Source organism: Saccopteryx leptura, chromosome 1 (genome assembly GCF_036850995.1).
Source record: "Saccopteryx leptura isolate mSacLep1 chromosome 1, mSacLep1_pri_phased_curated, whole genome shotgun sequence".
Lineage (NCBI taxonomy): Eukaryota > Metazoa > Chordata > Mammalia > Chiroptera > Emballonuridae > Saccopteryx > Saccopteryx leptura.
The window spans coordinates 124,230,874-124,258,540 of NC_089503.1; the positions used below are offsets into that span (position 1 = coordinate 124,230,874).

Consider the following 27,667-nt stretch of genomic DNA (forward strand, 5'->3'; position numbering starts at 1 on the left):
TGGCCAGTTGGCTCAATGATAGAGCGTTGGCCTGGTGTGTGGAAGTCCCGGGTTTGATTCCCAGCCAGGGCACACAGAAAAAGTGCCTATCTGCTTTCTTCCCCCTTCCCCCTTCTCTCTCTTCCCCTCCTGCAGCCAAGGCTCCATTGGAGCAAAGTTGCCCCGGGTGCTGAGGATGGCTCCATGGCCTCCGCCTCAGGCACTAGAATGGCTCTGGTTGCAACAGAGTAACACCCCAGATGGGCAGAGCATCACCCCCTAGTGGGCTTGCCAGGTGGATCCCAGTCAGGCACATGCGGGAGTTTGTCTGCCTCACTGCTTCTCACTTTGGAAAAAAAAAAAAAGAATGTCAACACCCTTAAGCACATAGACAATTAGAAGGAAATGAAAATATCTGAATGTGGTTACCACCTCAGTGGCCTTCTTCTTTTTCCATCACACAAGAGCCCCAGTTTATAACTAAACACCACAAGTATAGAAATTTTCTCTTGTCTATTGTTCCCTATTGATTCTTCAAAGTTGTGCTGGTGTCTGAACTACAGTTAGAAGCTCAATAAACATTTGCTGATGAGTGAATGAGTGAATAAATGGATGATGATACCATCATTTGAGCAGTAAATATCCTAAAAATTTGTCTGCATGAAAGTATGAAGTTTTTAATCAAATAGTGAAATGACCCACACATTGATCTTAACTAACATAGTTAATTCAAATTAGTTCACTACCTGTAGGGTCTTAAAAACTGAGTAACATTTTCTAGTAACAAATGCATATCTTTTACAACTAATAACTGTATATTAGCCCCCCCGATATATAATATGTATATGCATATTATTATTACACTACCAGGTTACAATTCTTGAGACTTTGAGTTAAAATTTAAATTGTATATTCTAAGGGAGTGTCATTACTCTTCTTATTTAAATGCAGACCAGCAACAATGATCACACACACGGTTTAATTTTTCAATACAAGAAACTTCCATTCATTTATCAATGTGTAATTCAGATTAAACATTATAGGAGTAGTACCATCTATTTAAACCTCAACAGTAAGATGCAGTACTGTATTTAAACAGCTTTGCTTCAAATAATGGTCCACTCTCTTAAAATTGGCATATTTTAAGTTATAAAATATAATGCATAAATTTATAAAAATATTTTAAATATTGGTTTTTATTCCTAAGATTAAGTAAACATTTATATAAAAATATTTGCTTCAAAATTAAGAAAGTGATTTGAAAAATCAAGAGAAACAGAAATTAGTATTTAGATGTTGTCTCTGTATCACATAACTGTATTGATACATAAAGAGAAGAAACAAAGATTTCTCAATTAGCATTGAGTTATATAATTTGAAGATAATAAGCTAATAATTTTCTGGTGTCCTACTGAATTGGGAAGTGCAGAATATTCATTTTTACAGAAACTAACAAAAGCAGGAGGCAAAAGATGGCAGCAGTGAGTCGTTCCAAGATCTAACACTACACATGATCTTTTTACTTTAATTTTTCAATATTTTCTAATTTGCATTTAATAATATCTTAAGTTACAAATTATTTTAGAGGAATAAAAATTACAAATGTCTTAATGAGATCAGGCATAGAGCAAATTAAATCAAAGTAGTCCAGGGCATCACCAGTTTTCTTAAATACCTACCTCACCCTCCCTCTAAAGAAATCTGTATGATCTGCCTTTCTATAGGTCATTTCCAAGGATTACAATGAGAAAACAGGGTGTGATATTGCTTATTTCAAAAACAACACTAAAAAACTTTAGAAAATAATTTCCTTAATTTAGATCTATATAAGCATAAAAGTCATATATTTTCTGAGGATAATGTCTATGCACCTATTTCAAATTTAATCTGAAGTAACTGGTGTGCTCCCTTTACCCCGGCAAATGACTTCTTAAGTTAAAAGATATAAAGAGGAGTAAAGATAATAAAAAAAATCTGACCAAAGCCAAGGTGGGAACAGAGAGCGTCTCTTTAAAATGTGATGTGGTCAATCTAGTGGATACAGTGTTGCTAATTCATCTTGTACCAAATACTCCACAGTAATTAAACTGCCTTTCTGACAACTAAAATAACAAACATAGTTCAACATGTGCTGAAAAATGACGGCCCAGTGTCTTCCTTCACAGATATCAGGGCTATTTCAATATGGAGCCTGCTTTCAAACTTGGAGAAAGTCTGAAGAACTCCTTTAGGAAGTGAGACCAAGGCTGTATATACACGTTCAGCGCCAAGGTAGGAGAATTAAAGATAAACATTTACACTTGCGTAATCTGCTGCTCCTTGCTTTTATTTTTACCTATTTAACCTGCCTAAAATTTTCCTTCTTTGCTCTTTCTTCAAATTATATTTTAACTTATTCCAAACTGTAATAATGAATTGTCCTGAATAAATATGCAAGTCGTTTGACTTTGTTGGATATGTCTTCTGACACAAAAAAGAAGCACTTTGTTGCTGAGACTCATCAGCCCCCAAACCCCTCTGATTAGTTTCCTGTATTCTGTCATGCTTATCTCAGAAACCAGCTCTGGAGAGGGATGGAGTGGAGAGATCACAACCCCATACATTTTGGCATCTACAGGATCAGGGATTGAAAGCTGTGGCCTAATTAGGAGGGCCATCTGTTTTGGCCCCTGGGCAGGCTGTGCACTGCTTGGGTGCGGGGACAAGGTGAAGACCCACAGGACTTCCTTGGCACAATGGCAGGGGTCTTGTTTTCTAACAAGACTCACCGTTCACTATGATGATTCTACTTGCTGTATTTCACAGCAACAGAAGCACAGAGAAGTCCCGATGGAGTCAGTGAGCTGCAAAACCATGAGGTAACAGAGAAAGCCAATCTGAAAATGAAGAAAACAGTGCAGGGTGTATAGAAAGCTTATGGGAAAGGAATAGGTGAGGATTTCCCGCCGGAAGACGGGAAAGGGGAGGAGGAAGAGAAGGTGGCAGAAGTGCCGAAGTAGGAAGAAGCAAGGCCAGGCGCAGGAGGAGGACAGCATCTCATTGCAATCTATTTCAGTTCCAGATTAGACATGGGCCTTTCTTGCAGAAAGTTTAGATCCATTCCAGATTCACAACCAGAAGGATTTTATTTAGGAAGAAAGTGTTTCCAGCTGCGAAAAGCATGTTCAATCTAAGCACCGGTGGTGACTGTAAGATTGGACTGGTGCTGGGGGGAAGACTGCGCATGGATGTCCTGCCTTCTTTAGTCTAGAACCATAGGATTTGAGAGTACCCATCTCCACCCAGCAGCACGCACATTCAGCCTGCCCTTGCCACCAGTGTACTCACAAGCTATTCTAGAACCCCCACTGCCCTTGACCCTTTGTTTGCAGGCTGCTACCCCACCACAATCAACTGTCAGCATCTGGCATGTGAATGAAGGATCCAGCCCTTTGAGAACCGGTTCCCACTGACTGGGGTTCCAGGCCTTCCGAGGGGCCCTTCCAGCTCTCGCCTGGTTCCTGAGCATCCTCCCATCTCAGGGCCCGGGTGTGCGTTCCCAAGGATGCTCGGCCCTCTCCCAACCCGCGTCCTCCTCCCCTCTCTCCTGCTGCTGCTGCTGCTGCCGCGAAAACCAGAAGTGGAATGCGCACGGCGAAGCGCGGCGCTCTGGCGGCGGCACTGGGCATGCTCGGCGCCCAGGGCAGGTTTGGGCGGCGGGGCGGACGTTTCCTCACTCGCTGGGCGCCCGAGCGGGCCGCCGAGGCATAGGCGCAGGTTGAAGCTGCCGCGGGAGGAGCCTCGCCCCCGGCGGCGGCGGCGGCACAGGTGGCGCGGACTGCGCGCTGGGCGCAGCACGGGAGCGCTTGGCGCCGGGCGCCGCGGCGGCCCCAGGCTCGCGCTCGCGGCGGCAGCCGGCCGAGCGGAGCGGCTGGCGCGGCGGCGGCTTTCCCAGCCTGGCCGGGGGCGGCAGTGCCTGGAGCCCAGAGGAACCCGGAGGAGCCTCGAGCTCGCGGAGCCCGCGGAGCGCGCGGAGCCGGACAGGGGGCGCTGCGCTCGCCGCGCTCAGAGGGGCCGCCGGGCCGGGCGCCGCGCACTCGCGTCGGGAGCCGCCTCTCCCCCGCGGCGCTCGCCCCTGCTCCCCGCCAGCATCACTTGTCCCGCGGCAGCGCTCAGACAACAAAAGCGGAAGATGCTGCAGTTGGGCAAGGTCAGGACCTTGCCCTGAAGCCGGGCGGCGGCGCGCACGCTTTTCCCCGGACTGAGGAGCTGTCGCTGGTGGCGGGTGCATGTTCGCGAGGAAGCAATCGGGCGCCGCGCCGTTCGGTGAGTTGCCTGCACTGGGCTGCTGGGGCCAGGCGCATCCTTCTCCTACGCGTCGTCCTCCTCCTCGCCCTCCTCCTCCTCGCCGCCAGTGGGGGGTTGGTCCTCGGCTCCCGCCCGGCTGGCGGCGGCAGCTGCTCCGTGGTCCTGCCAGCCCCGGGAGGACCGCGATCGCGCGGGGTCCCCTCTCGTAAGACGGTTCAGCCTGGAATGGGGGCCAGGGTTAGTGCCTTTCTTGGAGCGTTTACCAAGTGGCTTCTCTGCGTTCTCCCCCTCCCTGCTACCCATCTCCCCCGGAGGAGGCGTATATAGGGCAACACCAACAATACTGCTCCCTGTCACCCTCAAGAACATACCCGTTGCATATATGACGTCCCTAATATTGAAGAGAAGACGGGATGGGGGTGGGGAGGACTTCCCTCCAGTCTTTTGCCCTTATGTTCAATGTCATTACGATGTTTGGCTAGAACAAAATGGAAATACTTAGTCATATGCGTCCATGGCCGTTTCTTCGGTCTCCCGCTGCTTGCCAGACCCACAGCCCCTTGGTCTATATTTAGCGGTTTCAGAGCAAGCATTTTCAGCTCGATTCACAGGTTTCGGGGGCTTCTGCGTCCTGACAATAGATAGCGAGGCTCTGGAAAGCGCCGCCTGAAACCCACGTTTGGAACGCTGTGAATGTGTACTGGAGATTGCGATGCGATATTAGCGTGACCGGTAATTAATGGCTGAAAAGAAAGCTGCTTTTCTTTTTTGCCAGCCTTCCTCTTTTTCTGGTGTGTAATGTGTTTCCATCGATTGCTTTTCAGCTGCTTGGAGCCACTATTTCAGAATTAAGTCATTAGCTGTTGTGCAGCCTTCCTGGTCTGTATGGTTAGGAACAGTCTCAGGGATTGTTAGTGTGTGTGTGTGTGTGTGTGTGTGTGTGTGTGTGTGTGTGTGTGTGTGTGTGTGTGTGTTTCCCACAAAGAACAGTTCCAAAATGCCTAAAGTTGTGTTTTGCTGTAGGTGCTGTGGTGCAGCCTTCCTGGTCTGTATGGTAGGAAAACAGTCTCAGGGATTGTTAGAGAGAGAGAGAGAGAGAGAGAGAGAGAGAGAGTGTGTGTGTGTGTTTCCCACAAAGAGCAGTTACTTCCAAAATGCCTCAAGTTGTGTTTGGCTGCGGGAAAAGAGAAAAAGGGAGCAGGCTGTGGTTCCAAGGTGCTTTGGCCCTGAAAGGTGTTATTAACATGCATGCCTAATGTTATCAAGTATATATGGTGGTTTAAGAAAAAGGACATGTTATCATATAGTACTGACATCCATAGATTTTTCACTTTTAAGAACTATGTGAGCGATACTCAAAACGCTGGGAATTTTCAGCAACGACTTTCATGGAAATAGGGAGGTGCTGAAACTACCTAAGAGTTACCTCATTGAGCCTCTCTGCATTAGGATCTTAGGCTACTGCTGGTAGTTGAGTTCATCTCTTTGCCGTCAGTAATTCACATACAGGATTAAAAGGCTTTGGAGCTGCACCACTTCTAAAATCCCATGAAATGTCTGATACGGCCGGTATTGAATTACAGGAATGAAGCTGAGCGTGATTCTGGGGGCTTGCTCCAGGAGAAAGAAGTATGACAGATAGGGGCGGGCATCCTCGAATATGGACTGGCTGCTTTAAACTGCTGTAAAATCTCTTTGCCACATGCTGAATCCATTTTCACTGTTTTGGGGAGAATGTAACGTGGGATCCTTACTGCTCTGTGGGTTACAAGATCTCAGGACTTGAATGAAGATGATTCCATTTGGAGTCAGATTTGAAATTTGGGAGGTCTGTAATTATACAGATACCAAGTATCAGCATTGCAGAAAGACTAGAAAGGTCTATACAGCTTGAGTTAAGTGAACGGTGTGATTAGCTTTACTAATAATGCTTTAGTTTCACCTTCACATTCAGAACTTTGCAAGAACACTTTGAACATGCTATTTTTCTCATTGCATTGTTTTAATATAAATTTTCTTTCAGAAACAAGCAATATGTGAAGTAGATGTTCATTTTTCTTTTTTCTCCTTTTGAGTCTACTGTTACAGTTTTAAACATGACTCTTAAAGGACTGTTAGATATTGTTCTGTGCCTATGTGTGCAGACAGAGCAGCTGAGAGGCATGGGAAAAACTACTTGTACAGGAAGTTGTTGCACTAATAAAATTGTCATGGTCTCATGGAAAGGAGTTATTTAATTTGGTGTATGTTTGTGTAGTTGTATAACCTAATCATTATAGATGTCACTAATGTTTTTATTATTTGTAATAAAAGTCATGCACTGTCAAATTACAGTATTTCCATCAACTTTACATATTTCACAGTAGAATACAGTGCAATTCCTCCTTCTAGCAAAATGGTTCATCAGAGAGAAAAATGAAATTTAAATGATATTAGTTGGAAAATGCAATTTATAGTTTTGTTATATAATTTTTAAGGATAATATCACTTTCATAATGACCTTTCAAATAAAAAGTGATGTTATAATATTCTCAAATATGACATTACTTTTGAGATATACTTGAATATGCAGTGCTTTCCTGAAAATGTTATAGAGCTCACTAGTTACAGTTGTGCTTTATCAAAGTTCTCTTTTATGTAGTATACGCTGATGTGGAGGAGTTCTACTGAGTCATTTCATCAGTTTGTGCTTATGTAAGAAACGTTAAAATTACATTTAAAATAACTTCTTGTAATTTGTTCGTAGATAGAGTTAGTACTTTGTATGAACCAATATATATGGCTGTAACAAGCCAATTGAAATAAAATAGGAACTATTGCAGAGTGTTCTTTTATTTTCTTTTTCTGATGATCAACCAGAAGGATATAAAAACATCCGTTTATATTTGTTTCTCTGTGAATATTATTTTCACTTCTTTCGTGAGGAATTGGTAATGCCAGTATCATTCTTTTTAAAAGTTTCAATTTTTTAAAATAAATATTTTTATTTTTAAAAGATGCTACATGGTTGAGAGTCCTTAAACTCAGATACCGTACTGCAGAGGATGAACAAACACCAAGAGAAAATGGGTAGAGATCTTTAAATCCAGTACTGCATGGAAGATTTAGTACAATGGATGTTTGTTGGCTGGTTTACAGGTCAGAAGTATACATTTGAGCCAAATTCTTCAGTTGGTTTCCATGATGGTTTTCATCATCCATGTGCAGGTGTCCTCAGGGCCACAGTTCTTTGATGACGTTGTGATCAGTGTTATGTGGATGTGGACAGAAAGTTAATTTGAGCGGGAATAGTTCATGACACTTGTTGTCTTTGGGTTTATCTAATTATATGTCAAAGCAACAGCTTTTTGTATTAATGTAAAATATTAAACATGTCATAGATAAATAGTTACTATCATATTGTCTGCCAATCTAGTTTACTGATTAAATGAACTGCCTGGTTGGGTTTAATGAATCCAATTATATTCACAAACAGTACCTTCAACACAGAAAATTCACAGAAGTATTTCATCATACTGTGCTTTTAGCCCATTAAAAATGTTACAGCTCAGAACAAAAATGTGCAGTTATGACACCTCCAGTTGTTTGTCTTTTGATCACAGAGCAGTTAAGTGTAATTTCAAGCTCTGTATCATGGTTAATTGATTTGTAGGAAATGTCATAGCTGTATCAGGATATTGAAGTTATACACTGTATCAATTAGTTTTTGACAAATTGGAAACATTTCTAAATAAGTGAAGCAGCGCTTTTTAGAAGTTTCCTATATTAGACAAATATTCACCTGTATCCCTTGGCAAGACTTTTGAAAAGTTATCTGTAAGAGAAATTACATATATTGAAACTTATTATTATTCCATTAATTGTCATTTCAAATTACAAATATATTTCTAGAGAAAAGTTGAGCTCTACCTTACAAAGAATAGATATAATATTGTAAATATATATATATTTATATTTCCTGGGAATATACATTAGTGTAATATTGTATATATATATATTGTGTGTGTATATATATATATGTGTGTGTATATATATATTCCCTGGAAATATATATTAGTGTAATATTGTATATATATATGTGTGTGTGTATACATATGTATGTATGTGTGTGTATGTGTATATATATATATATATATATTCCCTGGGAAAATATGTTAGTGTAATGCTGTTTTGGGTTCTGCTTTGGCAGGTAGAAAGAGTACTGCTTTGGATGGAGCCTAGCTCTGTCTCTGCTTAGCTCAGTCCTTGGCCAGTTCTGTGATCCTCAGATTTTAGCTCAGTGTTTTTAGCTATAAAATGGGTACAGTAAGACAGAATATCTCAAAAGGTAGGTTTTGGAATAAAGTAAGTGAGTATATAAGGGGCATGTAAATTGTAAACATTTGTAGAAACATGAGAGATATGTATCTAACATGCTAAGACGGAGCCTATGCTTCATTTATGTATTATAAGGCAATTAAATGAATATGTTCTCACCGTGCTTATATTGTAATATTTCTTTATTCTATAGATTTGCATATAAAATATATAGAATTTTCCAACCTGCAACATAACTTTCCTTTATGTATAGAACAGTTAAGCTAAAAGGGAAGTAAATTATATCTCTTAGAACATAGTTAAAAAAAAGATTCTACCCTAATAGTCAGACATGGTCAAACTTTGATGCTCTTAATAGTGTTGTATTATTACTTAAGATTAAATTTTCTACAAAAATTAATATTGTACAAAGACTATTATAGACAATTTAATAAGCATCACTCTTGGTAAGGTCAAATGTTAAACATTTGCTCTGTTTCGAACAACAGAGCGTGAAGTCCATCATAATATTGTGACCAAGGGAAAAAACCTTAAATAGCTAACTTGATTACATAAAGAGGAGGCCAAAGCATCCCACCCCGCTCCACCCCACCTCCTATTAAATTCAAGTTCTTGAAAAAAATAAAAATGTGTGCATTTTCTGAAAATAAGTGTTCTTCTTCATATGTCATTTTACTCTCAGTAGCTTCAGTAAAGTACCCAACTCCTCTAGGTTTGATTATGCACTGCGCCTGCACCATGATTTTATGATAATAATGCTTGGGTGTATCTTGGAATTTGTTGTAGAATGTGACCTGTGTAACAGGAGACTAATTTATCTTCAGTCAGAAAAACATTTTGACAATGAATATGGTTATTATATTCAAATTTATGTGTTGTTGTGGGAACTGCCAATTATAAGTTACCAGAGTAAAATACATGCTGTAATAAAAGACCTTTCTGGGTTTTTTGGATGAAATAGGCAGGTGAGCCAATTATGTTTGATTATATAAATATGTGTCAAGATTTCCACAAGTTTTGAATGACATGAAACAGATTAGTAAATGGTTGTTTGGCTATAGTGTTAGAATATAGACATAGTTAATTCCATCATTAAAATTAGTAAATGCATTTGTCCTTCATAGGTTAGGGTTGGAGTTCTCTCATTAATAACAGCTTGCTTAATGTGGTTATCACAATTGTCCTTAGAAATTTGATCCAATGGATATATATTTAGAAAAATGCATTTGGTATAGGTTTTATATAATTTATTCTTTTTGTTTAGGATCCTCTTTGTAATCCTATCGTACGTATTGTAATCTTTTCTCATTTAAATATGCAATAACAGCCTGACCAGGCAGTGGTGCAGTGGATAGAGCGTCGGACTGGGATGTGGAGGACCCAGGTTTGAGACCCTGAGGTCACCAGTTTGAGTGCAGGCTCATGTGGTTTGAGCAAAAGCTCACCAGTACCCAAGGTCACTGGCTTGAGCAAGGGGTTACTCGGTCTGCTGAAGGCCCACGGTCAAGGCACATATGAGAAAGCAATCAATGAACAACTAATGTGTCGCAACAAAAAACTAATGATTGATACTTCTCATCTCTCTCCGTTCCTGTCTGTCCCTATCTATCCCTCTCTCTGACTCTCTCTCTGTCTCTGTAAAAAAAAAAAATGCAATAACATAAACCACAGAAAAGTATATGTTTACCTTAAATATAAAATGTGCAGAAATGTGGATTATTTGGTATGTTTTAGAATCTCAATAAATAAGACCTCCACCAACCCTTCCAGGTTTTGAAAAATTCCGAATATTGAAAGAAAAAATATATTAAGTGGCCACCAGTGGTGATATCTTAGTTTTTGATTAGATATAGTTTTGAATAATGCTAAACGATCTAGGACCCTGGCCTCTCTCTCTCCCCAAAGGGGCAGAGCTGCCTCTGAGCCCAAGAGCCCAAACCTTGCTCTGTCTGGGGACAGATATCTCTAGAGGAAAAAGGAAGAGCAAGCCAACCTGCTTCCTTTATTCTTCAGAGGCATGGGAAGTGAAGGGCTGAAGAAAGGGAAGAAGTATCCCCTTAATTTAAGCTCCCTTCACCTGGAAGGAAACATCATGAGTAGGGAAGAAGTGTTCCTCAATAATATGGTATATAAAGAATTCTAGGTGTAGAATTCAGAATATAATAGCTTCCACAGTATTTTGCTTAGTACTTGAGCCCTTTAAATATTTCATGGTATTTTGACACTATATCAGGAATTATCAAGGGAGTGTCTAATGCCGTGGCTGATTTATGGAGAGTATGGTCCATGAAACTTAGCTGATTTATATATTGCCAAATTTAATATAACTCACTCAGTATTTTTTTCTTATTCCCCACGTGAGAATTTGACTGCCAGTAATTGGATGGCTTTGAAAGTCCTGAGAATTAGGCATAAAAAGGATAGAATCAAAATCTGACTTCGCAAAACCATATATAAATGATGGTCCATGCTTGCTTTTATCCATAGCACTTTCTGCCTCCGTGTTAATAATTAGAGTGTGGCTGTCATTTAGTGTTTTAACTTTTAATAGGAGCAATCATGGCCACTGTCAATCAAGAAGAAAAAAATGAATTTCCAAGTAGACACAGTGTTTTATTTGACTCCAAGCATGAGTACTCAACCTAAAAAGAAAAGCTCACTTCTTAAAATAAATTTTATTCTTCTCTCTCAAATATTTTATTTGGGCTTTCAAACATTAGAGTAACATAGCAGTTATTACCTTCAGTAACACAGAATAATTTAATTTCCAGGAAGAGCAACTTCTTTGGCAGCAAACCAAGTCTCCCAAATAAAAAAGAGCCAAAATTCAGTCTCTCGTTCTCTAACACACTCCTCACTGGTGCTGAGCATGGCTTTTCTGGAGTACCTGAAGTAGGAGGTGAAGGAGTTCTCCAGAAAGGCACACAGGTGTAATAGGCAGTCTCAGAGCCAGTAGAAATGGTGTCATATTTACCTAGGACTAGAAAGGTGGTGCAGGAAGCCGGGGGCAGGTGGTATGTGGATGAGATTATCTGGCTTAAGTTGGGTTGGAAAGAATAATGTGAAATCTATAGTAGATGCATAGATGTATCATGGCACTTCTATCTGAAGAAGTCTTATGCAGCTATGAATGATCTTTTCAAAGACTAGTGAATTATATGAGAAGTATTCCTGGTACTGAAGGTTAAGAAGTAAGTCAAGGCAAAAAACTATATTGAACATGATACCCAGAATACCTACCCATACAAATGCAAAAGCATAGATGGCATTTATGGTGGGGTTTCAAGTGTCTTGTTCTTTTTATATTATCTTTTCATCAAATATATCATAGTTCAATATGTATTACACAGAAAAAGCATGCCTTTGAAAATTTGAAAATATTACATATTTGCTTTGGGATGAATTCATTAATAGCTAGATGGCTGATTGAAAGTTAACAAGGTTCATTCTTTATGGAGCACATCTTCTACATACTCTGATCAGTGCCATACTTAGATCTTATTTTTAAATTTGAGATGTATTGGGTAGGTTCAGCCAACTGGTGTCTTCTTGAGAACTCTATAGGCACATTAGTGAAATGTTCCTTTTCAAAAAAAATTTTTTTCCTGTAATGTGTGCCCATTAAAAAAATTTAAAATATATAAATGATCAAAAAAAGTTAAAGTTCGTGCATGAACTCAAGCCTCAGAATTGACTATATTTTTATCAGAAATGTTATACCTTACATATTTTTTTTAGTTTAAAAGATTTTTCTTATTCTGTTTTGTTTTTAACATGTAAGGAGCCTTTTAACTGGTTTTCATTTTTAGTATCTGGTTTTCATATCTTTTATAATATCATTTACTTAAATAATTTGCTATTTTTGAATATTGATGGCATTTTCAAATTACTGTGGCCATATATATGCCACTGTGACTAAAGCTAAATAGTTTTTATCAGGTATTTCTCTAAATTAATTCCAAGAACTTGATGTTTCAAGGCTGTTGATATATGTATGTTGTCAAATTATCCTTCAGAAGGGTTATATAATTTATATTTCTTTCAGTATGGGAGAAAGTATGCCAATTTTTTCATGATTTCAACAACACTGCATATCATGATTAAAAAAAAAAAAACTTTCAAAAATAAATTCTAATTAGATGGGGGAGGGGAGATTGTGTTGTCCTGTTATTTAATTTGGTTCTCTTAGAATATGACTGAGGTTAAATATTACATAAGTTTACAGCACACGCCCAATTCTTTTGTGCATTGTCTGCACATTTCTCAACTGGTTTATCTGCCCTAATGTTGATTTGTATTATTTATGTATTATAATTACATTAGCCTATGGCATGTTATATCAGTTTATTCCTCATTTTATTCTTATTTTAAATAATAATTCTAAAGCTGGTAGTATATTCCTTTCCTAGGGGGGTTCTTCTTTATGGGAATATTCTATAGCTCCCTGATTTTGTATTTCTCAGTAGTAAATACAGCCATGGAGCCAATGGTGGTGGGAATAGCTGAATAGTTGTATCACTGCTTGATTGAGTTCATATCTCAACTTCTCCATATTTTTTTAGGTAGTGGTTAAATTACTACTGAGTGTCATTGTTGATAGAGGGGAAGTAATAATTCCTGTGTTTTCAGGTTGTTGTGAGTCCAAATTAAGAGACTATGGACCTAAAACACATAGCAGAGAGCCTAGAGTATTAGTGAACCTAGTGCTGTGAAATAAACAAGATGACATACCTTTTTCTCTAATTCTGGCTTTTGCTTTCCCCCCATGAAGCATTATTACTTACCTGCACAGGCTCAGGGACCTCTATGTGAAAGGAAGGGGTTGCAACGGTCTGGGGCTCACAGGGGAAAACTCTTCATGTGCATTATAATCACTTTGCTGTTTGACCTCTGGTAGTGCCTTACCTTCTCGTATTTCAAATTGGGAGGAGTAAGTCAGGATGCTGTTCTTAATCAAATGTATGACTTTCTATATCATATCCATAGGTACATATATACATATATATCATACATCCAATGTACATAGTCACATAGGACCACACTTTTCCCCATCCCCACCTCATATTGGTAATGTCTCTCATTTTCATTGATCCTAAATTCCTGAGACAGTAATTACATGTGATAAACACTCAGCTAATCATTGTGAGCTATATGTGTACTTTTGTTTCATTGTCAAAAATGGTTCATGGATTATATTTGCTTGTTTACTTTTAGCTTGTTTGCAGTTCTTGTCTTTGTGGCACTGTGGAGGGAGCATGGGATTGGGATTCTTCTGAGTTCTGGGATCCAAATCGTGCTTGGTACTACTCGCTTTCTCTTGTGGTCTTGCATCTGTGCATTTGTTCATTGGGATCAAAATTCACAATTTTTTTATGAATATGATATAATTTATATGAAAATGCTTTGGGAAGCATACTCATGATGAGCACTAAAATATAATCTTTGGAATTTATGATATGCTCCAAAAAATAGACTATTTTCTTTCTTTCTCTTTTTCTTTTTTCTTTTTCCTCTTTCTTTCTTTCTTTCTTTCTTTCTTTCTTTCTTTCTTTCTTTCTTTCTTTTGTGTGTGTGTATGAGTTGGAGTCAAAAGTTTTCTTGTCTGTGAAACTAAATCTCTGACTCCCATTACTAAATGGTCATAATATATCCCATGGTTATAAAGCTATACCATTAGGTATTACCTGTAGGAAGTATTCTTCCTTTATCCATCAGTGGAAGCAATTCCTGTTATGTCTTTATACCACTTCAAAAATTATGTCAGACCCAATAGGCTCAAAAAAGTACCCTCTGGATTTTTTTTTTGCACAGATATTTGCTGCTTAAAAGAGGAGTAGCATGAAGCACTATTGTTTCTCAGAGATTGAAGTCTGTACAAATGTCCCCAGAATATTATTTTCTCTCCTGGTGGGCTGCTGAGTCTGGCACCTGGAAAGTTTTATCAGAACAGTTTTAGAAGTGTGAACCTAGCTGACTTTCATTTTTTTAGTAGATTTCTTTAAATGCTTTGAACAGAATTTCAGAGAATTCTGATTACTCCTAACTATAGCCTGCCAATAGGAAGAAACCATGTGTTAGTCATAAAAAAAGAAAACACACACACACACACACACACACACACAGACAAAACTTTAATTTGGTTCCTACTCCCAAAACTCTTGAAGGAAGTACAGAAGGGAAGTTAATATCCCTCATTGCATTTGTTTCTAAATGAGTAGCAAAGTTTTAGGCACTCAAGAGGAGATGCTAATCATGGTTTTACTCTCTGCTTATAGCAGTTTCAGATATGGTTCTTTTTCTTATAAACCTAAAATGATCTTTCTGTAGCCAAGGACAGTTTGCATGATGAATTGTGTAGTGAGTTCATATTTCCCTTTTCAGCAGTTGAGAAGATTCATGGGGCGCCCTTAGCTTGTACATGTGAACCCTAGAAAGAAACAGTGAGAAAAGAGGCGTAGAGGACAGCTGGGGAAACTGATCGTTGCTTTGGTGATGGGTGGCATCCCTTCTTCTTCTGCAAACACAGACAGTGGTCACAGAAGACTGTGTCCTGCTAAATCTGATAGAGGGGGTGGGAATTTGGTTAACACCTAGTGAAAAATGTGGAATTTTTAAGTGAGAAGAAGCAGGTAGCTTGAATTTTTTAATGGGCTGGTCGATTGTTCATTGATTACTCCAGTCACTCAATAAACTGGGCTGAAAGTAAGTTTTGAAGAAGCACTTAGTTATAAACAGCAGCAAACAACATCTTCCTCCAGAGCTAGAAGATCCATCCCCATCCCAGCGGTTTAGCCATTTCCCCTAGTTCAAGGGTAGCTGGTTACTTCTGTTCTTTTCAAACTAGAATTTCAAACTCAGGTGGCCATTTCCCATCACAGGTTAGAAATGCATTCCTTTCTCCTATGCATTAGTTCTATGAAAATGAACTAAATGCGACTAGGACTCAAGCTCTTTTTAGTACTAAACACAAATACTTTACAATTATTTACATAGTGTAATAATAGGAATGTGTGTGGCTTCCTCCTGGTGGCCTGACAGATTCTGCGTTTTACAGTGGTGCAGTTAGTTGTACCTACAGGATGGCAGGTGACATGCAGCCACAAGTGGGAGAATGGGGTGACAGCTGATGAGGTGCTGCCTGGAGTTGAACAGCGTGTGGGAAGAAATATAAGCAAAGTTATTCCTTTGATTATATAGCATGTTAGTCATTGCAAGTGCTTCCTTTCTCATATTTTATCTTTTGAAAGTGAAGATCAGAATTTTGAAAGCAACATAACAGACTTTTGAACCCATAGTAGCATTTGTCATGTTCGATTATTCTGAGAAGTTCCTTAGGTGATACTCATTTGAGTTTAAATATACATGCTGTTTCTCGCAGTTTCTCATCATTCTAGCTAATTGAGATGTGGCAGGTCCAGGATATGGTGGTGAGTTGAGTTTTTAGATTTTGACCCCAAGAAGATGCTCTTGAACATAACTATTTTTAGTTCCTGTCAATGTCCTTTATGCTTACACAGTGATGTTTGGTGCCCATTGACTTTTCTTCTTCTTTTTATTTTTTAGAGTGAACTGCTTTGATATCTGTAAGGGGAAATTCTATTTCTTATTTATATATTACTGGTTTTCAATTAGTATGCTGATGCTTTATGTTACAAAGCTGCCCATAAGAATAATTTCATTTTTTTTCTGCTGTATAGCTGTTATATAAGTAGAACATTGTTACTTGTAAGTTCTCTGCTAATGAATCTTCAAAGATGATAGATATTGCTTGGTCATTTGCAAAAAGTAGGGCTGCTTCTACATTCATTATAAGGCATTAAAAAGGGCATTCAAGGCAGGAGGGTTAGCCCTGTGGATGTGCGTGGTACAGTTCTCTTGGCAGGTGGAAAAGTTTGCCATCATCATATTAAGATGCTGCCTGCACATATACTAAGCTAACAATATATATGCAGTGTGAGATTTCAGGTGTTGCAAATGTGCAGATGTATCATGTTGTATGAAATATAATTTACCAGAAGAATTTATGACTCTGTTTGTGGATCACCAGGAGAAGATAGAACATTTGACAGCAGGTCTATAGACTGCTCTATAGCACCAAAGGGATAATTGAGTGCTAAGTTGAGTGGCATAAATACTACCTAAATTCACGTGTAAGAATGTGCCCTCTTCCCCTCAGTCACAGAAGTTAGGGAAAACATGTCCAATGGCTTGTCTGTTGTGATTGTGCAGCCTGACTTTGGAAGGATATCAGTGAATGAAAACACTGGAAGAGACGGTCTTAGCTCAGGGTGCCATAACTAAATACCACAGACTGGGTGGTATAGACAACAGATATTTATTTCTCACAGTTTTGGAGGCTGGGAAGTCCAAGATCAAGGTGCTTGCTGGTCTGGTTCCTGGTGAGAGCCCTGTTCCTGGCTTGTGGAGAGCTGCCCTCTTTCATGCTTCCTCAAGTATTGCAGGTTGTTTTTCAAAGGCAAATTGTCTCATAATAAATGAAATACAAATATACCGGGGATTTCGATGTAGGAGGATATTAAACTTACTTTTAGAATAAAAAATAGATTGGACAAAGTTTATGTTTTAATGGAATAGTTATCATCTGAAAGAAAAGTAGTGGACTATAAAACACAGGGAAATGTTGATTTAAATGAGAACTTTCTATACTTTTCTTTTTATGAAGACTTTATCTTAAGAGAAAGTATTGGTAAGTATAGGGAAAATGGTGAAAAATATGTATAATTATTAGAAATAGATTTATTGTCTCAAGGTGAATTTACATGACATCTCCTATTATATTTAAATGGAAGATGCCATATGATTTGGAATATTTTATAAACTTTCATATCTCATGTTTGGACACCTCTATCACAAAAATTCTCTTTTGATTCAAATTAGCTATGCCTCCAGTCAAATTATGTTTTTGTAATATAAAGCCTCCACACAGAAAAATTGTAGAGTTATTCAACTAGTGTCACTAGATAGAGGAGGTTCCTCTTAACTAACAAGAGTGTTTTAAACTGGTTTCTTTGATGTTTTATTTGTTGCTTCTTGCTGGAGCAGCAATTTGGATTAAATTGTTTCTTTCTTGAACACTGCTTTGACTACATATTTCTGCATCTCTAACTTTGAATCTGTCTGTAAGTCATGTCTTAACTCACTGACATAGTTTAGTCTTGGAGAGCATTTCTGAACTTTGTAACTGAAAATGTGTCATCTGTGTCCATGCTCATGCTGGTCACCTCATGGGCATCCTGGTCCTTTCTCATAATACTCAACTGCACTGCTGACATTTAGCATGGTGTCTAGTAACTTTAGCTTTTGGCTCTGAGTCTTATACAATACAAAGAAGGAAATGGGACCCACACCTGATTGTTTTCCAAGGGTAGTACATGCCTTGAAAAGTCTTTTATGAGTCATTCTGGGGAATTGAAAAATACAGAGCAGGTCTACATAACTATGTTGTTGAGTGTTGGTTAGAATCATGTGAAATTGCTAACATGCATTCAGACTGCCTTTGACCTACAAAAATGGCAATTTAAATCTAATTATTGAGCTAAAATTAATCATTGCAAAATTACCTTTATACTTTTTCCCTGAAACTCACCATTTAATGTGTTAATAACAAATAAGAGATTTAAATTCTCTTGTGTTTCAACTGCTATGGGAGATGTGCCAACTCTTGGGTCATGGGGGAAATCATCGATTGGATTAAGGTTGGCAAGGCTAGAAAGAATTAACTTAAGTCCCTGAGAAACTTGAAGAACTGTCAGCTGGTATGTTGTCCCTAGACAGTGGGATGCAGGCTGTTAAGTGTGCCATACATAGATAGTTACTCTTCTTATCCACATCAGTGATTCTGTCTTTTTTATTTTCATAGCGTAGCAATAGGGTTTTAACTTTGGTTTTTAAGCTACATGGAATTCATTTAAAGAACAAGTAAGTGCAATGTTTTAATATTTTCATGAGACTTGTTCCACTTTAAAATGGCATGTGATCATTCTAAATGCTATCAAAACCCATATTTGAGTGCCATTCATTTATAAGATTGAAGCTCCCAGTTCTTGTCCCGATATTTACTTTAGACTGGGTGTGCTGGTAATACTAAATTGGGGTCATTAAAATATAATTTAGTTTCCAAAAATTTAAGTAAGTTATTCGTAAACATCAATTTTAAAAAAATCTTGTTTATACCCTTGATATGTTGTGTTGAAAATGTCAGTTGATTTTTGTGACTTCCTTCAAAAACCTTTAGTCCAGGTGATCATGAGATAAAGATCACTCAAATCCTAAGTAAGGGACATTCTACAAAATATCTGATCACACTCTTCCAAACTTTCAAGGCCATGAAAAATAAAAAAAGTCTGCGAAACTGTCAGTACTAACAGATGCCTCAGGAAACATTAGGACTATGCAGTGAGGTATCATAGACGGGATCCTGGACCAGGAGAAGGACCTCAGGGAAGAATTCAGTAAATAATGTATTGCTATTCGTTCATTAATTGTAACAAATGTATTATACTAATATATAGAAGATGTTTGTAATAAGGGAAATTGGGTGTGGGGTATATGTGAATTCTTTGTACCATTTTCCAATTTTTCTGTAAATTTAAAACTGTCTTAAACAATATGAAGGTTATTTTTTTCAAACTTAATTTTTAACACTAGAAATTTTTTTAATGTTTGCTCAAAGTTTTCAAAGAACTCAATAAAGGAGAGGACATTTAGGTTTGATTTTAAGAGGCTCAAACTGTTATTAAATTGATTTGTTGATTAATAAATAATAACTCACCTAGCCACCAGCTAGTTACACAACTCATGCTATCCCCAGGATTTACTGATGGTTGCTAGATTTGGCAAGTAAATAATAGGACATCTAGTTAAATTCAAATTGTAGATAAACAATAGTTGTTTGTTTGTTTGTTTTCAATTTTATGTATATCCCAAATATTACATGGGACACACTTATACTGAAAAATCATTAGTTTTTCTAATTCAGTTTCTATTGGACCTACCTAGCAGAGTCTTTTGGACAGTATAGGTACTGTAGTTTTCTCACTTTAATGTCATAACAGTGATCATAGTTGTTGAGCCTTTTCTGTAGCTCATAAACTGTCACACTTTACTTATAGTCGAAGTTCTGCTTCTTGATTATTTCTTCAACATCACTACTTTAAATACTATTTTCTTGCTCTAAGTCTTTTCATTTTAATCTCCGCCCAAAGTGAACTCTTATAGAAGTTTGATTTTCTATTCATTATGGAGTATTTCATATATTGCCTTTTATATTAATCATTTGCTAATTTGTCAGACTGTGACCTTAAAGTGAGAATCAGTTATAAATTCTTCAGGTACCTCATACAAATGAGTGCAGTGTCTTACAGTATTTTATGATTGAACAAGGAGCTGTGTATCCATTAGGATAAAACTAGGTTATGCTGCTTTAACAAGCAATCCCCAAATATTAGTAGTTATTGCATTCCTGTTACTAGGATCTTGCCTCTTCTACCTTACGCCCTTCCTTTATTTCACTGTTTATAGCTTTAATATGCATACTCTCAAAACTAAAGAAGGTAGAATTTGGTGTATCTTCAGCATGGGTTGGAGGAAAGTAGGAATGGAGGCTTGTGTGACCCTACTCGCTCTGGAATCCTAGCTAATATTTTCTACAACTCACTGTAGTCTTCTGTGATCATTGTAAGAAAGGGAACTTGGAAAGTTGGGTCATCTGGTACTCAATCCTTTTCCATCAGGCAGAGAGAATTATGTGTCCATGTTCAACTTCAAAGGGAGAGGGAAGTCCAGCACTACCTATGCCCAGAGGATGGGGTGAACAGGATCCTGGTGACACATTGTAGAAAAAAATAATGGTGGAACTTATGAACGAGAGTTTGACCACTTACATATATACTTTAACCTTAGTGATTAGTCTTTCTGAGCCTGCAGTTGTTTTTAGTAAAACAAAATTTGCTCCAGAGTTTTTGTACATAAAAAAAAATTGAGGATTTTATATAAATGTAGAAAGAAATGAATTAACGGCATAGAATAAAGAGTGAATCATGACTGGAAATAAATATGTATTATCATAATAGGCTCAAATAAGATGGTTGCATACTCCAAAGCTGTCTTGCTGTTCTTTGATATTTCCATGAAAATTAATTTAACTAGGAATGCTGTTCCCAGATGTTAAAAGAAGATGAAATTTTTCTGTATACATTCATACATATGCATATGCATACACATATATCATTTTCAAAATATACTTGAAGACCCGAGTGCATTTCATTTTGGTAGAGGCAGTGTATTATATCCAGAGATACTTGCTAATTTTAAATGTCTCTCTATTGCATCTCAGTCATTCGCTCATTCTTCCTGACCTGTTTCCCAATGTGTCTGTCCCAAGGACTTCAGGAGCTGGGGTGTTGCGCTCAGGTTGGGCTGCTCTACTTGGCATCTGCTTCTCCTCCCCCTCCATGTGGGCAGTGTCTCCATGGAAACCGCAGGCTGCTCTGCAGGCAGCTCTGCTGCGCCAGGCGACTGGAGCTGGCAGAGGCAATCAAAGAGCGAGCAGGCCTTGAAGAGCCCTGGAAAAAGCTTCCAGTGTAATTGCCGAGACAGAAATGAAAAATGTTATTAATTTGAGACATTCAGGCTAGCGGTGAAACTCCCTTGAGGCCGCAACTCTCCTCCCACCTTGAGGATGTGGTCCTCCCAAGTCCACGTGCTGCCTGCTCCCTTGGGCCCCTTTTCTTTCCTGGGGTCTGAGGAAGTTAGGGGAGGGCAGTGCAGAGGATGGTCAGGAGACAGTCTCAGTGCTGGGCAGTTACCTTCATGCAAGAACCTGCCATCGCTCATAGGAAATAATATCTGAAAAAGCATAGACACCAAATTTTGTGGTTCGTGAATCTTAAGCTACAAACCTCAGCTCAAGGTTCTGGAAATAACTTCCAGTCACTTTCGCAGATGCACAGCTTTAGAGGAGTGTCTGATGTGATTGTACGCAGTAGAGATTCGGGTGATAGAACACTATCAAGCATTTGCTTCCCTAAGCATTGCCCTACCCTGAAGATGAGAATGAACAGGAGTACAAATGCTGCTTTCTTGGGCTCCTCTGAACCCTGCCTAAGTTGAACCCGACCTTCTCTCTGGGAAGCTCATCTCAGACACAAGTGAGTAAACTTTTACAAGAAAAAACACATATTGGTGAGGAGAGAAAGCAAAGAAGACAGAGAAGAAATTCTTTTTAGATAACAGAACTGAAGAATATGTGCAATATTTTAATAGAGTGTTTTATAACTCTGTTATACCATATTTGTTGATACACATGAATGTAGTTTTTCAAGTATAAAATGAAAAACAATTTAGAAAAGATACAATCACCACTCTGAGGATGTTTCCAATTGCTTCCAAAATTTGTTTCTTTCGTGTTTCTCTCTCCCTGTGTATAAAATTAAGCTATTGTACAAAGAACTTTTAAGAGAAGAAAGCTTGAATAGAAAACTTCTGCATTTCTTTTCTTCTATATGAAACGTATTTATTGGATTCTGCCGTACAGAAAGTCTCAACATTTTCCATGCTGCTCTTTGGTGATTACATATATTTAATTGTTAGGTGGATTTATATATAGCTTTATAGAATTTGATGTTTATAAGTGTATTTTTTTCTTTGTATTATAGCACATCTTCCCAAATGAAATAAACACTAGTCCTTCACATTCTGATTTTTTTATGTCTTTAATTTAAAGATCAATGATACTTTTCAACAGAATATAATGATAATATATCTGATAATTATTTTTATTGAAAGTGAGGAATTTTTTTTTCAAACTTATTTTCCAGCCATGGATTGGGCAGTAATGTGAAATACAAAATTCTCTATAATAGATACCTTAAACATTGAAGAGTGTTCCCAAGCATACTCCATTATTAGTAATACTGAGAGTTAAAATTTCCTTAACTTTTGAAAAGTGCTTCTTTTGCAAATTAAATATGGATAATTTCTTATATGCTTTAATTATAAGAATAATTAAATTATTTAAAAATTAATTTTAAGACAATAAATTTTAGAAAATGTTTATAAATGAATATCATTAAAAAACAAATAGAAAAACTCAAAGACTGTAGCTAGTGTAGTACATAGAGACTAATATTCAGCATTTAATGCATATATTGAAAAAAGATTAATTGATAATTAATGAGCTACATGTTCATCTCAAGAAATTAGGAAAGAAAGAGCAACAGAGTAAAATGAAAGCAAGCAGATAGAAGCCAGCTATTACAAATATGCATCCGAAGTCCTTTTTAAGGATCCGGGTATGATTTAGTAATAGAAATTTGTTTTCTTTGTCACAGATGACCTCAGCATTTACAGAAGAGGGAGTTTAATGTAGGATTGGTTACATAGTTGAGATGAAAGCTGAGAACTGAACCAAGAGAGCAGAGAAGTAACTCAGGAACAACAGAGAATTGTGTGGCCCCAAAATGTCAATAGTGCTGAGACTGAGAAATGATGACCTCAAGAGACAAGAGACATAGTATCACCAGAACCCTGGCTCTGGATTTTCCAGAGGGAGAGAGCCATGGGAGAATGCAGCAGCTGTCGGAGAGGCTGTGGGAGTTGAGAGGAAGCGAGAGTAATCCCATGCAGTCTTCTCCTATCCAGCCTACTGCCTACTGCCTACTGCCAGCTAAACTCAGCTGGAAGCCTGCTGCTACTGATGCACAGAAAACCTCCTGCAAGGCAGTCCCATGATACAGGACAGAGCAGGGACGGTAAAGGGAGGATCTCAAGACACAAGGAGGGGACCAGTCAACAATTACAATAATTTCCCCATAGTAACAAATGAAGGAAAGAAACCAATGGTCATTTCAATCAACATTTTAAAAACTTCAGTAAGTTTGATATTAGCTCCTAATTAATAATTTTTAGTAAACTGAGAATTCAAGAGACTATTCTTAACCTAAGTAATACTGAGTATCTAGGTTTATAGTGCCATTTTAATCATGAAAACAAAAGAATATGTGTTCTCACCGCCTCTTTTTCCTTAGCCATCATGATAAGACAAGAAAAGACAGAAGACGCAAAGAATTGACAAAAGGAAAAATGTTTTAAAAATATTTGCAGATAACATGAATGTTTACATGTAAATCCTAAAGGAATTTTAGGATTAGTTATCAAAACTATAAAGAGAATTCAGCATATTTTTTGGATCCAATATCATCATGTTAAATATGGCTTATTTCTTTCATTCTTGATTTATAGTGACAATTCAAATTACATTACAAGTTAACTGAGAAACATCATAATAAACTTTTGAAAATGTTTATGATTTGCCTTGGCCAATTAACTCAGTGGCAGAACATTGGCTCGGCATATGGAAGTCCCAGGTTCGATTCCTGGTTAGGGCACACAGTAGAAATGACCATCTGCTTCTTCACCCCTCCCTCTCTCCCTCCCCTCCCCCTCCCCTCCCCCTCCCCCTCCTCTCTTCCCCCCCCCTCTCTCGTCACCCCTCTTTCCCCTTCCTGCAGCCATGTCTTGAGTGGTTCTAGCAAGTTGGCCCCTGGCACTGAGGATGACTCCTTGGCCTCACCTCAAGCACTAAAATAGCTCAGTTGCTGAGCAACAGAGTAGCAGCCCCAGGTGGGCAGAGCATTGCCCTGTAGGGGGCTTGCTGAGTAGGTCCTGTTCAGGGCGCACATGGTATTCTGTCTCTCTGCCTCCCTGCCTCTCACTTAATACAAATTAAAAGAAAAAAATGTTTATAATTCAATGCCAACTATATAATAAAAGTGCAAAGCAAAACAATGCTAACTTTGAATACTTGTCTCAATCCATAGCATTAACAAATGCTTATGAATATGTGATATACTTTTAAGATAATCTTTGATCAAAATCATACTCTTGGACAGTTTCTCTCAGCTTCACTTTCTATGTAAGGTTATCTTATTATTTTGTTTAAATATTTATATTTAAAAAAATGGCCCTGACTGTTGGCTCAGTGGTAGAACATTGGCCCAGCATGTGGATATCCCAGGTTCAATTCCCGGTCAGGGCACACAGGAGAAGTGACCATCTTCTTCTCCACCCCTCCCCCTCTTCTCTCTCTCTCTCTCTCTCTCTCTCTCTCTTCCCCTTCTGCAGCCATGGCTCTAGTGGAGCAAGTTGGTCCTGGGCATTGAAGATGGCTCCTTGGCCTCCACCTCAGGCACTAAGAAGAGCTCAGTTGCTGAGCAAGAGAGCAGTGCCCCAGATGGGCAGAGCATCTCTCCCTAGTAGGCTTGCCAGGTGGATCCTAATAAGGGCGCATGGAGGAGTCTGTCTCTGCCTCCCATCCTCTCACTGAGTAATATATATATTAATATGCTTTCAAATTATATGTATGTGTGTGTTGAGAGTAATTTTGTTGAAGGAATATGATCATATTAATTTTAGTTCTGTGATTGTGTTTTATTTGTAGACATTTAGAAATAGAATTCTTTTCTGTGAAATACACTTGTAACAAAAGTCACCTTGTTGAAAGATTATATATACAATTTCTAATATATATGTGTTATATAAATATACTATCATAAATATGACATTATTTTCTCATTTTTTTCAAGGGAATACAGTTGATCATTCAGCTCTGCTAGCAATTAAGGAGATGCTATGTTTCCGTTCTATCCAATGTTGATTGTTTCAAAATAGAGAGGTGACTTATATACACTATGTTTATTTTGATTTTAACTTTATGATTAGCTAGTGAATTCATAGAGTCAACAAAATCTCCTTATGACCTAATTCACCTTAAGAGATAAAAATGGAGCAGTTAGTGAGAAGAAAACTCAGCTGTCCCAGTATAAGTCTCTGTCTATGCTCTGGCCGCGGGAGCAGATGCACCATCCTTCACTGCATGTGCTGGCTGTCTTGTTTGGTTTGGAAAAAATGGTCATGGTTTAGAGTAACTGTTTCCATTTTAAAGGGTCATTTGAGGTAATTTTAGGTAGCATCATGATTTTAGTTAACCTCTAAATACTTGTGCATGAGTGTACTCTGCCTTACACATTATAGACATCTTGGACCTTTCTTTTGCTTTTTTTGTTATTGCATAAGAGTTTTGCACAAATAGGCAAGAGACCAATGAATAACTATTGAGAAACGAATAGGTTTTCTGCAGGAAATATCTAGAAATTATCAAATCATACTACTTCTTTACCCACCCCCTCTAAAAAATGTTTAATTAGTTCTCCTTCCCAATTATAGAATGAGAAAATTCCTAGTGAAAACTCTTACTACCACAGTTGACATTTATTTTTGTCTTATCTCAAGTGTCATAAGTTGTGAAGATGTTACATTTTAAATTACTAAGACATTAACAACATCACAAGAAAGAACCAAATATCCCACGGAGGTCATTCAGAGACACAAGTTGAGCCTCTAGAGCAGGAGTCCCCGAACTTTTTACACAGGGGGCCAGTTCACTGTCCCTCAGACCGTTGGAGGGCCAGACTATAAAAAAAAACTGAACAAATCCCTATGCACACTGCACATATCTTATTTTAAAGTAAAAAAACAAAACAGGAACAAATACAATATTTAAAATAAAGAACAAGTAAATTTAATCCAACAAACTGACCAGTATTTCAATGGGAACTATGCTTCTCTCACTGACCACCAATGAAAGAGGTGCCCCTTCTGGAAGTGCAGCGGGGGGCCGGATACTTGGCCTCAGGGGGCTGCATGCAGCCTGTGGGCTGTACTTTGGGGACCCCTGCTCTAGAGGGTGCCAGAAAATCTGTCTCTGTTACAATTTGAATAAACTGAATAGTTTCTATAGATTTCACCATTTTTAAAAAAGATACAGATTGTTACATATCAGATAGTTCTGAAAGAAGTTAAAAGGTAAGCAGAAAGGAGAGAATCCTTCATTAAATGCATTCTGTAGATTTGCTTCCAAGTAATACATAGAATGAGCTATTTTAGAATTTTGAATGTAGATCACCAGTCATGAAATCAACACCATAATCAAATGACTAACTTAGTCTAGTGCTATTACTGTATAAAGTCACATTCACTCTACAGGTGGTTTTGAGTAAAGACTATTATTTAGGCATAAACTTTAAAAAGGTTACTTTGACATCGATATCCTTAGTGATAATTTCAAATTATAGTGGGCTTAAAACTGTTTATATATTATATACAATATTGATATTTTTGATAGACAGTGAATAACATTTTTAATGTTAAAATATTTTCTCCCCCTAGACAATATATATATATATATTTTTTTTTTTTTTTTCTTTTGGGGAAGAACACTTTGAATGTGATATTGAGTGTTCAGATTCTAGGTACTTAACATTTCCATTTTAATAATGGCCTTAGATAGACTATAGGAAATTGAGCATCACATTTAACTTTTCTGGTCCTTAGATATTTCTTCTCAAATGTTGGAGTCGACAGCCTCTAAGATTAAGTACTATTTACAGTCTGATGAGAGCTGATTTTCTAGTTCATAGATGGCCACCTTTCGCTATGTCCCCACATGGAGGGAGCACTCTGGGGTCTCTTTTATAAGCCCATTTTACTAGCACTCCACCCTCATCACAAATCACCCCCCCAAAGGCTCAACTTCTAAATCTATCACATTGGGGGTTAGGATTTCAACATACGCATTTTGGAAAGACGCAGACTTTCAGTCCATTATTGGTGGCTTAGATGGAAACCTCATTCCTGAATCACCACCAAAGATTAATTTTCTCTAAGTCTATATGAAAAACTTAGGTCTTGATCATTTAGTAGTAATTCGACCTCTGTATCCAACTCTCCTGGCATTGACCTTCATTATCCTTCTAATTCTTGCCCTAGCAGGTGCTGGGCCAGTTCCCCGTGACTGGGTGCTGCAGAGGAATAGATGGCAACAGGCAGAAAAGAACGTGCTTTGTTCCTCAGGGAGATGTGGAGATGACAGTGTTCCGTGCTCTACCTTGTCAAAACCAGGCTCACACTCATGCATTTTTAACACATTCTTTTTATAGGAAATTGAGCTAAGGGAACTTTTAGTTTATCATCACACCTGTTTAATTCAGGGGACTTTGCAAAAACA

At 38.1% G+C, this 27,667-nt stretch overlaps 1 protein-coding gene across 7 annotated transcripts in view; it reads left to right on the top strand.

The window, feature by feature from the left end:
• The first annotated feature begins 4,138 nt into the window (after nt 1–4,138).
• CTNND2 (catenin delta 2) overlaps nt 4,139–27,667 on the top strand; it is a 944,271-nt gene continuing 920,742 nt past the window's right edge. For all 7 annotated transcript variants that reach the window (XM_066374395.1, XM_066374422.1, XM_066374405.1 and 4 more), the window contains exon 1: nt 4,139–4,284. In XM_066374395.1, coding sequence (XP_066230492.1) covers nt 4,248–4,284 — 37 coding nt within the window. In that variant the 5' untranslated portion in view covers nt 4,139–4,247. The remainder of the gene's footprint in view (nt 4,285–27,667) is intronic.